This window comes from Sturnira hondurensis, unplaced genomic scaffold (assembly GCF_014824575.4).
Source record: "Sturnira hondurensis isolate 20B ecotype Veracruz unplaced genomic scaffold, ASM1482457v3 Scaffold0006213, whole genome shotgun sequence".
Taxonomy (NCBI): domain Eukaryota; kingdom Metazoa; phylum Chordata; class Mammalia; order Chiroptera; family Phyllostomidae; genus Sturnira; species Sturnira hondurensis.
This window is the reverse complement of record NW_028078844.1, coordinates 3,322,266-3,339,814: the sequence shown is the minus strand read 5'-3', so window position 1 is coordinate 3,339,814 and position 17,549 is coordinate 3,322,266. Positions and strand designations below refer to the sequence as shown.

At 36.5% G+C, this 17,549-nt stretch overlaps 1 protein-coding gene across 2 annotated transcripts in view; it reads right to left on the bottom strand.

The window, feature by feature from the left end:
• The window catches only part of ALKBH8 (alkB homolog 8, tRNA methyltransferase), a 67,948-nt gene that overhangs the window by 8,339 nt on the left and 42,060 nt on the right, over positions 1–17,549 (bottom strand). For both annotated transcript variants that reach the window (XM_037047724.1, XM_037047725.1), the window contains exons 9-10: positions 8,509–8,660; positions 5,432–5,688 (exon numbers count right to left, since the gene is read on the bottom strand). In XM_037047724.1, the coding sequence (XP_036903619.1) occupies positions 5,432–5,688; positions 8,509–8,660 (409 nt within the window). The remainder of the gene's footprint in view (positions 1–5,431; positions 5,689–8,508; positions 8,661–17,549) is intronic.

The following is a 17,549-nucleotide window of genomic DNA, read 5'->3' as shown; positions in this document are numbered from 1 at the left end:
AAGGTACATAACTGGCTTACTATCTTGATTTCTCTCCACCAGTATTCTGTGCCACTGATTCAACAGTCACAATGTCAGGATGGCTACTACTCAAGGAACATGCAGATTAGATTTTGGTGCTTGCTAGCTTATCTTACAATAAAAGTTCGTTCATGGAAACAGAAGTTTCAAGTGCCCTATTGTGACAGATTGCTGTACTTTGCTAAAAGTCAACAGGAAGAAATCCAATTTGCCTACAAAACAAACCTCCAGAGATAGAGCTCCATAGTTAACTTTCCTCAAAGGAGGAAAGTTACTATCTGAGAACCACAGATAAAACAGAACAAGGAGAACAGCAGCCAAACAAAATCGGAGAAAATGTACTTTTTTTTCATTCCTTTCACCAACAAGTGAGCAGGGGCAATTTTAGTAATAAAGCACCAGGTCTAATGAAAAGTCCCCATGGACCAAGGACCTGGCTCATGCAGGGCTCTGTACTTTCATCTCCCACTTACTCTGACCGAGTCTTCCATATAGTACAGTGGAATCATCACTATATTTTGTCTTTCCTTTCTATTTTTAAATTCCCTAAGTTCTTATTCCAAGGATGCTGCCAGGTACTTTAAGCTCTTCCTAATAATACTGCATAATGTCAACAACAGGACAGGAAATGGCTTATTTACAAATACGGACACTGAAAGACTCACATACCTCTGTGTGTTGGGTAGAGATCAATGACAAAAAAACACATGCTGGTTTGTTTTAAAATGGATAATTATACTCCTATATAATTTTTAAATCCTCAACAAAACATACACATATAATTCTGAAAATACAGGTGAAAATGAAAAGATATTCAACTGAATAGTCAAAGGTGAAAACTAAAACAAGTTTCCATTTTTCTCCTATCAAAATATCAAAACATCTGAAAACCACAGTACACCACAGTGATAACAACGTGATTAAACTTGCTCTCACAAAGTCAGTGACAGTCCATACAAACTGGCTCACCCAACTTAAAAAACAATTTTGCAAACATTTTTAAGGAAGATAAAAATGTTCATAACTTTTGACCCAATAATTATTCTTCAAAAATTTATCCTAAGAAAATGGCCCAAAATATGGAAAAGGCTAAACAGGCTAGTATAACTGCCTTTTTACTGAGTACCACTAAGTATTAAAACAGACTTTTTGTATTAACGTACTTAACCCTCATAACACACTCTGAGTTAGGTATTATTACCACCATTTCGCAGATAAGGAGACTTCATCGCAAAGAACATAAGCAATTTGCCCCAAGGTGAGCAGTAGTGAAGTGGTGGAGCAAGGATTCAAACCTGTCTTCCTCACTTCGAGAATCCATGTCCTGCCTTTGTGTCACATTGTCTCAACATACGTGTTCATTACAATGTTGTTTGTAATAGCTCCAAACTGAACACAACCAAATGTGGAACAGTATCAACCTCATAGAAGCTTATAAAGTCCAAGAATTGTGTAACACTACAAATCAAAATGGAAATATTAATATAAATGAATCTTCAAATTGTATGCAAACTTATAACTATAAAGAATAAACTATCCACCCTGACCGGTGTAGCTCAGTAGATTGAGCTCGGGCCTGCGAACCACACAATCGCAGTTCGATTCCCAGTCAGGGCACATGCCTGGGTTGCAGGCCAGTTCCCAGCAGGGGATCATGAGAGGCAACCATACACTGATATTTCTCTCCTTCTCTCCTTCCCTTCCCCTCTAAAGATAAATAAATAAAATCTTAAAAAAAAAAGAATAAACTATCCTATAAAGAACTTACAGGATAAATACTGAAAAGACATTTCTCACAATGAACTGCTTTATTACAGTATTAGGATAACAGGTGAATACCTTTCCTTTCATTTTCTGAATTGTGACTATATTACTTTTATTTCTTAAAATACACATTTTGAAAACTTGTAACAAAATATACAATTATAGGATATAGTTTAAAGTGCAAGCAGATAGGCAAAGAAGGTAAAGTACAGTAAATGCATACTAAAATCTAGATTTCAATTTAAATTCTGGCTCCAGCAATAGCTAGCTGAGCAACATAAGAAAGCTACTTAATATCTCAAAGCCTGTTTTTCTTTATCATAAAAATACCTACTTCTCGCCCTGGCTGGTGTAGCTCAGTGGATTGAGCGCAGGCCTGCAAACCACATGATCGCAGTTAGATTCCCAGTTAGGGCACATGCCTGGGTTGTAGGCCAGTTCCCAGCAGGGGACTCATGAGAGGCAACCATACACTGATATTTCTCTCCTTCTCTCCTTCCCTTCCCCTCTAAAGATAAATAAATAAAATCTTTAAAAAAAAAAGAATAACCTATCCTATAAAGAACTTACAGGATAAATACTGAAAAGACATTTCTCACAATGAACTGCTTTATTACAGTATTAGGATAACAGGTGAATACCTTTCCTTTCATTTTCTGAATTGTGACTATATTACTTTTATTTCTTAAAATACACATTTTGAAAACTTGTAACAAAATATACAATTATAGGATATAGTTTAAAGTGCAAGCAGATAGGCAAAGAAGGTAAAGTACAGTAAAGTGCATACTAAAATCTAGATTTCAATTTAAATTCTGGCTCCAGCAATAGCTAGCTGAGCAACATAAGAAAGCTACTTAATATCTCAAAGCCTGTTTTTCTTTATCATAAAAATACCTACTTCTCGCCCTGGCTGGTGTAGCTCAGTGGATTGAGCGCAGGCCTGCAAACCACATGATCGCAGTTAGATTCCCAGTTAGGGCACATGCCTGGGTTGTAGGCCAGTTCCCAGCAGGGGACTCATGAGAGGCAACCATACATTGATATTTCTCTCCTTCTCTCCTTCCCTTCCCCTCTAAAGATAAATAAATAAAATCTTTAAAAAAATACCTACTTCTCAGGGTTGGTATGAGAATCAAATAAAATAATATATAATAAATATTTTACTAATGATAAAAATGCTATGCAAATGTTAGTTATTATTAGCATATGAAAGAAGGAGTGGACCAAAACCCTTGTCCTGGATTCTAGATATGCAGACAAATGCAAGCACCCTGAAGGTGTCTTACTCCGAGTTAAGGTCCACCCATTGGAGGCTGTCACATTTCTTTCAAGGGTGCAGAACACAGCACTGGTATATTCTGGTTTCATGTATTGAGTTGGCCAAAAAGTTCATTACATTTTTTTCTGTAAAATAAAAGACACATTTTTCATTTTCACCAATAACTTTATTGATTTGGCTATTTTGAGTATGTGGGCTATTTCCCACTATTGGCTTCTAGTGGGTAGAAGCCAGGGGTACAGCTAAATATCTTTCAATGCATTAGACAGCCTCACAGCAAAGAACTACTTGGCCAAACAGTCAATAGTACAACCATCACAAACCACTTTTGACATGTTCAGTGAGTCAAAGCACCTTCTCCATACACTGCACAAATCTTTTTTTGCATTTCAGTGGCATTTTTACTTTTCTTAAAATAATAAAGCATAACACACTGAAATTGTTGCATATTTTCTTCCACCTTCAATATTAAAATGGCTACATAAAAATTCACCAAAATTTTGATAACCTTTTTTAATGCATGCTAATATGACAGCTGTCAGAACACAAACTAACAATATTGTTTTGAATGAAGTTAAAGACAACCAAGCACTACTAGAGCCAGCGTATGGAAAAACATAATGGACTTTTTGGCCAACCCAATATGAAATCGAGACTGCCACTGTTAAAATGAATGTAGACCATAGAGAGTGACTGTACTTGTAATTTTCTAGTCCTTCTAAATATATTCCTTCTTGAATCAGCTTCCTTCAGATTTTGGTTTGGATACCTGTTTATCAATTAATCATTTTCTTAATGGTAACAGGAAAATTTTATCATTATGACTAAGTCAGTGAAGTTGACTTTAACTTAGTTTTACTGTCACAAATGGCACCTAACTAGATGAAGCCACAAGTTAGCATCAAGAAAGTATAAAAGCAGAACTTATTGGGAGACACTTTTGTACAGTACCTTAGAACACCACAAGATAGCATGCTCCTTGTTTGGAACTGTGCTTAGAGTCATGATTTTAAGTGACACATCAAAACCTAACTCACTAGCCCTGGCCAGTGTGGCTCAGCTGGTTGGAGCATCACCCCTTACACTAAAAGATTTGGGGTTTGATTCCCAGTCAGGGCACATACCTAGATTGTGGGTTTGATCCATAGTTGCACATGTGGGAGGCAACCAATTGATGTTTCTCCCTTTCTCCCTTCATTTCTCTCTAAAATCAATAAACATATTTTTAATTTTTTAAAAAATTGACTAACTAGACCTTATTGTTTATAAACTAAAATTTAATTATAAGCATGATAACAATATACAAATGCTAATGTCTGATCTTGATGAAAAGTTACTCTTTTACCTGAATGTACAAACTATACCTTTCCTACTAATTGCAATAGTAAATTTCTTTCTTGTAGGTGCGCAGTATCTAGGGCACAGGTGGCAAACACAGGCCCAGGGGCTGAATCTGGCCCTCCACCTTGTTTTATCTGACCTGGTACCTCGTTTCTACCCAGCAGCAGCACTGAGCTCCTGCTTAACTGTTAAGGAGTATTTGTTACATTTACACAGTCCTACAGTTACATTGGGCCCTTTGAAGGCAACTGCAGGGCTGATGTGGCCCCCAGGGAAAATGAGTTTGACACCCCTGATCTAGGAGGAGATAAAAATAAAGTATAATCAACCTGACATATTACCATAGCCCATGAATGAAACTGCTCTCATTTTCCTAACCTACTCCTAGTTTCTAGTCCTTCCTACCCCAATTTTAAGAAAAAGAAGCACCAGTACTCACAAAGCAGTGCTGACCTGAATATTTACAACTGCGAACTAGTGCGGGGAGGACTTCCTACTCGGTGGTACACCAAGGGGGGAAAGAGCGGTTCACAGGGAAGGAAATTAGGCAACTAAAACCAGAAACTTTGGCATCAGACAAGAAGGGGGTTCATAGCCTGTGTTCAGCACTGTAACCAAGGTCAATTTTTTAAATCTGCTTCAGCCTGAGTTTCTTCAAAAACAAGACACCAACACGTAACAACCTTTTCTGTTGTTGTTCTCCTATGAGTAAAAGGACATGAGATTTGGAGTTGGAAGGCATGGTTTCAAGTTCAGCTTATATTCCCATACTATATGACATCAGAGAAACAATATAACCTCTGTGAGCCTCAGTTTCTTTAGTTATAAAAATACGGATGAAAGTATGCCCATGAATATCTATAGGAGTAAAAAAGAATGAGAGTATTCATTAACTTTCAAGTTGTTGGTTATAATTTTTCTGCAACCTAAAAAAACCCCCCCATCATATCATGAGGAAGAAGGTGATAATACCCTAATAAATAAAGTATTGTAGAGAGAAAGCCAAAAGCAACAATTACTTGCCATATATAACTCCTTATTTATGCCAAGATACTTTCCGTTTCCACATCCAATATCAGCTACTAATGAACCACGTGGCAAAGCTTTCAAAAACTCCACAATGCGTGGCCAAGGAGTATGTCTCGTGCTGCTGAAGTGTCCTGCGATCTCTTCATAAACTCGGTGCACATATTCTTGCTCCAACCGTGAGGCTTCTTCATCATTCTCCGGAAATGATGGAGGGGGCTCCTTCCTCTGGCTGTCACAAACCATAGGGTAACCTAATGAAAAAATGGGCAATATAAAACTTTTATTTTTAATCCAAATGATTCAAAAGGTCTTTCTTAAAAAGAAAAACAATTCAAATTTGGTGACTAGGGATAAGAAACCTATAGTTCATCAGTGAAAAAATAGCTATTACCTACAAGTCTAATTATTATATGCATGATGAAGCTAATAGACAAAGAAGGGGCAAACCCATTTTCAAGAAAACATGACTGCAATTCTACATGCTTTATAATAAAGATGCCTATTCATCTTGGCATTAAGGGTCCTCTTACTCAGGAAAACATCTTGATGGGCTAGGCATAAGCAGAAGAAATTTACCTACATTAACAAGATTTAGGGTTTTCCTGGTGGGTGAAGGAGACAGAAGTTCCGGGGGCTCTAGGGATCTTAGAAGAACAAAACCTAAAAGAAACATGTCACTTGGTAATAATCACAAATATTTAATAATCACTATATAAATATTTAATAATCACTATAAAATGAGTTTATATGATTCATCTCATAGTGTTACTATGAGAAAGATACTAATATTACATCCATTTTACAGATGAGAAGCTGAAGCACAGAATATTAAATAATCATTCCAAAGTGACAACACAATAAATCCTAGAGCCAGGATTCGAACCTGGGCAGTGGATACTCTGCAACCCACATTCTCAATGACAACACTGGGTTGCCTCCTTCAGTAGAATGAGCAAATTCTAAGAACACTACCAAGTAGAGGATGTAACAGAGGAGATTTAGTTTACAATGTCTCAAGTTAATTTTGAAGTTGTTCCCTGCAATAATGGCTAATACTAATTATAAACCCCTGCCTGTTCTCTGCTGTGCTATAATTTTCCTTTGTCTTCAGCCAAGGTTTGTGACAGACATCTTTTCATGTGTAGTATTTTACCAAGTAAAATTTCTTGGTAGAAAGAAAGTTTCTCTGGGAGCACCAAGTTTCTCTGGTGGTGCTCCCAGAGAAATCACTTACAAGACTAGGACCACAATTTGCCCTGGCTGGTGTAGCTCAGTGGATTGAACACGGGCCTGCGAACCACACAATCGCGGTTCAATTCCCAGTCAGGGCACATGCCTGGGTTGCAGGCCAGTTCCCAGCAGGAGACCCATGAGAGGCAACCATACATTGATATTTCTCTCCTTTTCTCCTTCCGTTCCCCTCTAAAATATAAATTTTAAAAAAAACTTTAAAAAAAGAGAGATAAAAAAAAAAAAAGACTAGCACCACAATCAGAAGCAGAACTGGGCTGCAGCACTGATGACTTCAGATATTTTCCGTAACTAGAGTATGCCAACCCTTGAGAAAGCCTCAAATGGGTCTGGGTATCTCGTCCCTACTAATGTGTAAAGTGAAGCTCTAAACATTTTTTTAAAGAGTTTTTTTTAATTTATTTATCTTAGAGGGGAAGGGGAGGAGAGAGAGAGAGAGAAATATCAATGTATGGTTGCCTCTCGTGCGTCCCCCGCCAGGAACCGGGAACTGGCCTGCAACCTAGGCATGTGCCCTAACTGGGAATCGAACCTCAATCGTGTGGTTCGCAGGCCCGTGCTCAATCCACTGAGCCAAACCAGCCAGGGCCTGAAGCTCCAAACATTTTAAGTGGACATTTAAGAAAAGGGTGGCCCCAGAAAGCCTGAGGACTCTAAAACACACATATGTAAAAACAGATGGATTGTATTATGTTGGTTAAATCAGAATAACAATTACACTACACTATATTTACAGTTATCCTAAATTGGTCTTAGTAAAATTTTATTCTCTTAGAAATTATGAACATCTAAGTAATCTAAAGGAGTAGCAACCCTTATCATTTAAAAATCCATAAATTTTGACCAAAAGTATCCAAAAGATGGCTCTGAACTTAAAAAAAAAACAAACCTGTAAACTGACTATACGATTGGAGCTCCTTACAGGATCCCTTACATTTAACGAATGCCCACAACAAAGAAACACTTGCAATAAGAAAACTAGCTTGTCTGTCCAACTAGACTTCAAGTTTCTTGAGATCAAGGGCCACAGTAGATATTTCAAGTTCTCTAACAGGATAATGCCTTTTAGATATAATAAGGGTGTTTAATTTTAAATGTTTTCAAGATTATGATTAAATCCAAAAACAAATGATAGATATCTTCCATAAGTAAAACCCCTAGGATATAAAAAAGATCTTATATCATTGTCATTAAGAATATTATTTATAAAATTAAAGGGGTTTTTATTTGAATCTAAGAAACACAAGTCATGACACAGTTGTGTACATACCTCAGAATAAAACCCTTTCAATAAAGCATGGAGTACTTTCAGTCCCTCACAGGTTTCCAAGCCGACGGAAACCACTGTTTGTTCCCTAGAGTTATCCGCTCACTATAGAACAATCTGTCATCTCTAACTTCCCTTTTGGGTTTATGAAAAGTAATTTAACAATTTGACAAGCTGTTTCCAAGAAAACCTTTGTGATTTTTTTTAGCTGACACAAAGGCAATTTATCAACAGAAAACAATAAAAAAGGAGTCCTGCAATGTCATAATTGTAACACTCTCAACTGTAACTTCAATAAAAAATATTTATTTGGTATCCAACTATGCCTAGTACTGTTTGCAAAGAACAAACATGAATAAGATGCAGTCCCTACCTTCAAATAATGTAAACTCTAATGTGGTTAAGAAAAGTATATGCAAATACATTACCAGGCAAATGGAGGAAATACTATTAGAGAAGTTGAAACAAAGCTCTCCTCGCTTCTTTTGGGACTTTAAAGATTTTCATACTACATTTACTCCATTTTACAATAAAATCAAAATTATATACTTACTACAGTTACAAGGTGTTTGCCTCACTTTCCTAAATGTGAATGATGTCCGTATTCCCCTCTTGTTTAAAGTTAAGTCTCCAACATCATGAGTGATAATTCCACTTCTGTGACCCTTGGATGCTTGAACAGTATCAAATTTTCTAGGTGTTATTCTAAAATCAACAGTCAAAATAATTTATTTAGTACTATAATCATAAAAATATTTCAGGTGCCTTAAAAACATTAAGCAAATAGAGATCTAGAAGACTATCTTACAAATATCTATTGATTCCCTGAATTGTTAAGCACAGCAGAAAAAACAAAGAAATAGAAGTCTCTTATCTTTTAAGAAGTTGTCTTCAGGATAATCATATTAAAAGAATGTACAGCTAATAAATTACTCATGGAGGAAAAATGGAATAACAAATATTTAATTAATACCAATTCCAAGAAGGAGGGAAAAAAGGAACAATGGGGAAAAAGGAAAACAAATACATGACAAATTTAAATCCAGTATCAGTAATTATGTTAAATGTACAAGGACTAAAAGTCCAATTAAAGAACAAAGGTTTTCAGACCAGGCTGAAAAAAATAAAATCCAACTATATTACAAAAGATACATCTAAAATATGAGAACAGAAAATAGTTGAAAATAAAAAGACAGAAAAAAATACAAAGAAAAACAAATAAATTTTATACATGACAAGCAAAATCAAAAGAAAAATGGCAGAGCTCAATCAAAGTAGACTTTAAGGCAATAAGTATTATTAGAGATAAAAAAGGGCATTTCATAATGGTAACAGGATTAATCCAACAGAAACATATAAAAGCCCTAGATTTCCCTGGCTGGTGTAGCTGAGTGGATTGAGCGCGGGCTGCGAACCAAGGTTTCCCTGCTTCAATTCCCAGTCAGGGCACATGCCTAGGTTGCAGGCCAAGTCCCCACTTGGGGGCACACAAGAGGCAACCATACATTGATGTTTCTCTCCTTCCCTTCTCTCTCCAAATAAAAATAATTTTTTAAAAGATTAAAAAATAAAAAGCCCTATATTTTTGTATACACCTAACTAATAACACAGACCCAAAATAGAGGAAAAAATGAAAAAAATCTAACAGAAACAGACTACTATATAATTATCACTGGAGTTTCAAATACAATTTCCCTAATACATGAAATGAAGGGTCAAGGACATCAACATCGGAAAATAACAGATAATGAGACAAAAGAGTACATCATTAATTTTTAAATTAAAAGATTAAAAAATAAAAAGAGAGAAGTATAAGCCATGTGGATTGTTAAGAAAGTTTAAAGGGGGTCTTTGGACCAAGAGCAAATTTTCGAATGGAAAAAAAGGAGTGATCTGGTGAGGAAACAGGGCCCTTTTAAAGTTAAACTCACAGTGAGTGAAATGCACAGGTCTTAAGTGTACAGTGCGATGGCTTTTGACAACTGTATACAACCATGTAACCACAACCTCAATCAAGATACAGAGCATTCTATCACCCAAGAAAACTCCCCAGTGACTCTTCCAGTCAATTTTTCCCCACCTATGAATGGCTAATGAGCTTATTAGCCATTCGCAGATACTTTTTTTGTGTGTAGGATCTGTTCAAATCTTATGCCCAATCTTTGTTAGATATTTGTATTATGGGTATTCTCTCCTCACCTGTAGCTTGCCTGTTCATTTTGTTAATGGTATCTTTTGATGAGTGAAGTTTTTAATGTTGATGCATTTCTTTTGTCTTTTTTCCTTTTACAGTAACTGTGTTTTGATACCTTTCTAAGAAAAACTTTGCCTACCCCAAGGTTACAAAAATATCATCTTGTATTTTCTTCCAGATGTCTAATAGTTTTTGCTTTTACATTTAAATTTATGATGACCCCATATTAAGTTTGTGGATGGGGTGAGGTACATTAAGCTTCATTTTATTTCCACATGAATAACCAATTGTCTCAGCACCATCTGTTGAAAATTGTCCTTTCCACACTAAATTGCACTGGTATCTTTGTCAAAAACCAACTCATTATATGGATAGATAGAATAAGTCCCACTGGTCTATTCTTATATTCTTTTTTGATTATAAAGCTTCATAGAAAGTCTTAAAAATCAAGTAGAATAAACCCTCCAATATAGTTCTTCTATTTCAAGATTATTTTGACTATTCTAGATCCTTCGCATTTTTTAATAAATTTCAGAATCTGCTTATTAATTTCTACCAAAAAAAGACCTTTAAGATCCTGATTGGAATTACACTACATAATTAGATCAGCCCTGGCTGGGGTAGCTCAGTGGACTGAGCATGAGCTGCGAATCAAAGGGTCCTGTTTCAATTCCCAGTCAGGGCACATGCCTGAGTTGCAAGCCAGGTCCCTGGTGGGAGCCATGAGAGTGCAACCACACATTGATGTTTCTTTCCTTCTTTTCCTCCCTCCCTTTCCCTTTCTCTAAAAATAAATAAATAAATCTTTAAAAAATAATTAGATCAATCTGGGGTCTAATAATATCTTAACAACAATCAGTTTCCTATCCATGATCATGGCATCTCTATGTGTTCATTTGTTTTGGTTTTAATTTCTGTCAATAATATTTCATGATTTTCAGTGTATATGTATTGCTTATATTTTGTTAAATTTGTTCCTAAGATTTAAATCTGAGGCTAAGAGGACTTCCAGCCAAGATGGAGGCGTAAGTAGATATACTATGCCTCCTCGCACAACCAAAAGAAGAACAGCACCAAATTAAAAAACAAAAACAAACTGTAATTGACAGAAAACCGAACTGTATGGAAGTCCAACAACCAGTAGTTAAAGAAGAAACATTCACCCAGACCGGTAGGAGAGATGGAGACAGGGAGTGGGACAGAGGGGACTCGCTGTGGGGCAGCTGCTGGAAGACCCGGGTGGGCAAGGCTGTGGCTGGTGGACTGGGCAGTTCCACACTGTCAGGCATGTAGAATGAGAGGTACAACTGGGGAGCGAGACAGACCACACAACCCAGGGTTCCAGTGCAGGGAAATAAAGCCTCAAAATCTCAGACTGAAAACACCCGTAGGGGTTGAGGCAGCAGAAGAAACTCCCAATTTCACAGAAGAGTTCATTGGGAAGACCCACAGGGTGCTAGAACATACACAAACTCACCCACCCAGGAATCAGCACCAGAAGGACCCAATTTGATTGTGGGTAGCACGGGAAGTGATGGAAAACCAGCAAAGAGTGGACCAAGTAGCGGTGTTCCCTCTTGGGTCCCTCCCCCACTTTCAGGGTCACAACACAGCTGCAAGGCTTGCCCTGCCCTGGTAAACACCTAAGGCTCTACCCTTTACTACATAACAGGAGTGCCCAGAAGAAAAAAAACGACGAAAACAAAAGAACAGTTCAAAGCTCCAGAAAAAATATAAGCAACAAAGAGATAGCCAACCTATTAAATGCACAGTTCAAAACACTGGTGATCGAGATGCTCCAGGAACTCACTGGGTTCTTTGATAGCATAAAAAAGACCCAGGCAGCAATGAAGGATGCATTATGTGAAATAAAGAAAAATGTACAGGAAACCAACAGTGACGGGAAGGAAACCAGGACTCAAATCAACAGTTTGGAGCAGAAGGAAGAAACAAACATAGAACCAGAACAGAATGAAGAGACAAGAATTCAAAAGAGAGAGGAGAGGCTAAGGAACCTCCAGGACATCTTTAAACATTCCAACATTGGAATCATAGGGGTGCCAGAAGGAGAAGAGGAACAGCAAGAAATTGAAAACTTATTTGAAAAAATAATGAAAGAGAACTTTCCCAATCTGGCAAAGGAAACAGACTTCCAGGAAGTCCAGGAAGCTCAGAGTCCCAAAGAAGTTGGACCCAAGAAGGAACACACCAAAGCACATCATAATTACATTAGCCAAGATTAAAGATAAGGAGAGAATCTTAAAAGCAGTAAGAGAAAAGGAAACAGTTACCTACAAAGGAGTTTCCATAAGGCTGTCAGCTGATTTCTCAAAAGAGACCTTACAGGCAAGAAGAGGCTGGAAAGAAGTATTCCAAGGCATGAAATCCAAAGACCTACAGCCAAGATTGCTCTATCCAGCAAAGCTTTCATTTAGAATGGAAGGGCAGATAAAGATCACCAAGCCCTTATTATATGAAATGTTAAAGGGATGTATATAAGAAAAAGAAGATGAAAAATATGAACAGTAAAATGACAACAAACTCACAGCTATTAACAACTGAACCTAAAAAAAATGAACAAAAAATAAACTAAGCAAACAACTACAACAGGAACAGAATCACATAAATGGAGATCACATGGAGGGTTATCAGTGGGGGAGTGGGTAGGGGAGAGAGGGGGAAAAGGTACAGAGAATAAGTAGCATAGATGGTATGTAGAAAATAGACAGGGGGAGGTTAAGAATAGTATAGGAAATGGAGAAGCCAAAAAACTTATATGTACAATCCATGGTCATGAACTAAAGGGGGGAAATGCCCTGGTGGGAAAGTAAATTAGTGTAGTCTCTATAAAAAATAGTATAGAGGGTCCTCAAAAATTTAAGAACAGGATTACCATATGACACAGAAATTCCACTTTTGAGCATCCATCCAAAGGAAACAGAAACACTAACTCAAAAAAAATACACGTACCCTATTGGAGGGGATGTGCAGGGCAGAGGAGAATAAAGGGGGGTAATGAGACAACTGTAATAGCATAATCAATAAAATATATTTAAAAAATATAAATAAATACATCTGAGGTCAAGTATTCTGTTTTATTTACCCTACAGAAGGGGATTTCAATTTACAGAAAATATGCTAACCCTGAAAAATCTCACAAATTAGAAAAAGGTATAATTTTATTCTTAAGTTGTTGATATATTTTTATAAGAGACAAATAAGTTTTTCTAACATTCAGAATGTTTGACCATATAATTAAAATACATTTGATCCTATAATAAAATAATGTAGTGTATTTCAATTCTCAATTTTCATTTTGTCAATATTATGCTATTTCATTCAATCTGTGGTTAGAATAAGAAGTCCCAAGAGGCAACAAAAGCAAAAACAAAGAAGTGGGCTATATCAAACTAAAAAGCTCTGACAGAACCAAGAAAACCATCAACAAAATAAAAGTCAAACTATGGAATAGGTGAAAGTATGTGTAAATTACATATCTGATAAGGAGTTAATATCCAAAATACATTAAAAATGCAAACTCCTCAGTGGCAAAAAATATCACTCCAATTTGATTTAAAAATGGGCAGAGATTCTGAACAGATGTCCCAAAGAGGACACATATATGGTTAGTGGGCACATGAAAACATGCTCAACATCATTAAACAGCAGAGAATTTTAAATCAAAGCCACAGTGAGTATCCCCTTATATCTGTTGGAATGGCTATTACCGAAAAGACAAGAAATAACAAGTGTTGGCTAGGAAACGAAGACAAAAAAAGGCCTGTTCAAACCTGGTGGGAAAGTAAACTGGTGTAGTCTCTATAAAAAAAATAGTATGGAGGTTCCTCAAAAATTTAAGAACAGGATTACCTTATGACACAGAAATTTCACTTTTGAGCATCTGTCCAAAGGAAACAGAAACACTAACTCAAAAAAATACACGTACCCCATATTCGCTCCAGCATTATCCACAGTAGCCAAGATACGGAGAAAATCTAAGGGTCCATTGATGGATAAATGAATAAAGAAAATGTGACATACACACACATGCACACAACGAAATATTTTTCAGCCAATAAAGAAGGAAATTCTGCTACTAACAATAACATGGATAGACCTTGGCAGCATTATGCCAAGTGAAATAGGTCAGACAAATACAAATACCACTGATCTCACTTATATGTGGAAAGTAAAAAAGAGAGAGAAAAGAAAAAATTTATACAGAGATCAGATTGGAGACTTGGAGTGGGCAGGGGGTGCAAGTGGGGAGAAGGTTGTGAAATGAATGAAAAGTAGTGAAGAAGTACAAACTTCCATTTATAAAGTAAATCCTAGAGACGTAATATACAGTATGATGACTACAGTTAAATAAAACTATATTATAAATCTGAATGTTGCTATGAGACTAAATCTTAAAAGTTCTCATCACAAGGAAAAAATTGTAGCTGTGTGTTAACTAGACTTACTCTGAAGATCATTTCACAATATAGAGAATCACTACGTTGTGCATCCGAAACTAATACAATGTTATGTGCATGCGTTGTGAGAATTAAATCTCAACTTAAGATTTAAGACAAAGAATTAGAATTCCCAGATTGAGAGCTTTTAAATCATATCATAATTAATTCATTCATTCAGTAAAGTACTGAAAAGAAGTACTTTACAGGTCTTGATGCTATTTTATTTCTTATTAAATATTTTATTATTGTTCTAGTATAGTTGTCCTGATTTTTCCCCCTTTGCTCTCCTCTGCCCAGCACACCACCAACTCCCACAGTCAATCTCCTCCCTGTTGCTATTTTTAAATGCATTTTATTTTATTTTTCCAAAAATTAAGTTTTGAATATTGACCTGTATGCTACAACCTTGCTATATTCACTTATTAGTTCTAACACCTGTTTTGTAGATTTCTTAGGATTTTCTATTTCTACAATCATGAAAAATTTTACTTCCTTTCAAATCTGTAAGATTTTTATTTCTTTTTCTTGACTTATATCGGATAAGAATCCAATATAATATTATACAGAAGTGGTCAGAGCAGTCATCCCCACCCACTTCAATATCTTAGGAAAAAGCACTCAATATTACACATGAAGTACGATGCCAGCTGTTGGTTTTTCACAGATGCCCTTTACCAGACTGAAGAAGTTTACTTCTTGTCCTAGTCTGCCAAGTTTTTATTATGAATCGATGCTGAGTTCAGTCAAAAACATTTTCAGTATCAATCAAGATGATTATGTATTTTTCCCCTTTGTTTTTTTTAATGTGGTGAATCATAGTGTTGGGTTTCCAGATGTTAGTTAAAACCAATCTTGCAATCCTGGGATAACCTCCACTCAGTCTTGATACATTTTCAGTGTATCACAGGACTGGGTTTTCTGACATTTTGTTAAAGAGTTTTTGCATCTTACCCTGGCTGCTGTGACTCAGTTGGTTGAAGCGTTGTCCCATACACCAAAATGCTGAGAGTTTAATTCCTGATCCAGGTATGTGCTGGGGCTGCAGGTTCAATCCCCAGTAGGGGTGTGTGTAGGGGGCAACCAGTCCATGTTTCTCTCTCACATCCATGTTTATTTCTCTCTCCCCCTTCCTCTCTCTCTAAAATCAACAAACATCTTTTTTTAAGAAAAAATTTGTATCTCTAAGAGAAACTGGTCTATAATTTTCTTCTCTTGTCCTGTCCTTGACACATTTTGGTGTCAGGGTAATGCCAACTTCATGAAACAAGTTGTGAGGGTGGCTCTTTTAAAACACTTGCCCTAAGAAGGAAACAGGACTTGTGGACATGGACAACAGTGTGACGACTGGGGGGGGGGGGGGGGAGGTATGAAGGGACTAAATGGTAATGGGAAATATAATAAAGATTATATATTTTAAAAAATGAAAAAAATTAAAAACTGTCCCTAAAGGAAATTTTTTAGAAGAAAAAGCAAGTAATTATGACCTGAATTTATATGACTGCTACTCTGATAGCTTAAAATGATTAAAACTACAATATTGAACAAGGTCGAGATATTTCAGAAAAGTAAGTCTCTTGAACCTCTTGTTAGCAAACAAATTTCTCTCTTGGGGATTAAGTAGTCCTCTAATACAGTTCTCTGAAGTCAGTTGACTTTACTTGCCTAGAGTTAATCATATGCAAAGGTCAACCGCTTCCGGCATCAATCTCAGACTTTTAGGAATAGGTAATCCATGTTAAGAATAATGAATTCTTTAAACATCTCTGAATATCTTTTTACCCCTGTACTCAAGTTATAATTCAGTTGGGAAAATACTGAGGATAAAGATGAAAGCACTTTTATACATTAACTGTAAAGATGAAAACATTTTATACATTAAATACATATTTTACCATGTATAATGCACACTTTTTCACCCAAATTTTTAAAGGAAAAATAAGGATGCATATTATATGTGGGCAGTACCAATGCTATATCTACACAAATGTTTTTAATTCTTCTTATTTATGCATATGCATTAAAAGTGTAACTCTAGAAAGTAATAATGATATCCATATGCAAAAATAATACACTGAATTATGATTTTGTTAAACTTAAGATGAACTTGCAACAAAAGCAATTTCAGCCAATGATTCAATAAAATAGAAGGAAAAGTGAGGTGTTGTTACCCACAGAGTAAGACTGATGATGCTGACTATTATCCCTTTGATAAGATAGATGATGCTGATTATTAACCACCAGATAAGACAGGTGATGCCCACTTCATTACCATAGGGTGAATAGCACGACATTTCTTTTCATACACTTTAGGCAGGAGAAATTACTGGAAAATCTCTTGGAAAATGTTGAAACAGTTTTTTTACACTGCAAGCTTTAAGCTAAAAGGTATTAAATGTGCTATAAAGGTTGGCAAGAGAGCTGCTGAGAGACACTTTGGACCTCCTCCTACAGAGAGAGCCATCAGACTGCGGACATAACAGGAAGGAAAATTTCTTCAGATGCCAAGACAGAAGGAGGCAATGCAAGGTAAACCTCCCAAGTGGGTGGAGGTGAAGCAGGCGGTGAAGTCCTGGATTTGGGAGCAGTGTCAAACTGGGATCTCTGTTTCGACCAGGATGATACAAGAAGAAGGTAAGAGGATTGCACGAGAAAAAACCACTGAGGGTTTTTCAGGGACACCTAAATCAGAGGTATCCAACCTTTTGGTGTCTCAGGGCCACACTGGAAGAAGAGTTGTCTTGAGCCACACAGTAAATACACAAACACTAACGAAAACTGAGGAGCCAAAAAAGGTCTGTGCACAATTTTCATGATATCTGCCACCACAGAGAAGCAAAAAACCCTTAAGTAACCCTAATTATGCAGCAGCCCTTTCAATAATCTTTTAAAATTATTGAGCAGGTCCCATCGAGCAGGTCCCAAGTTTGTGACCACTAATAT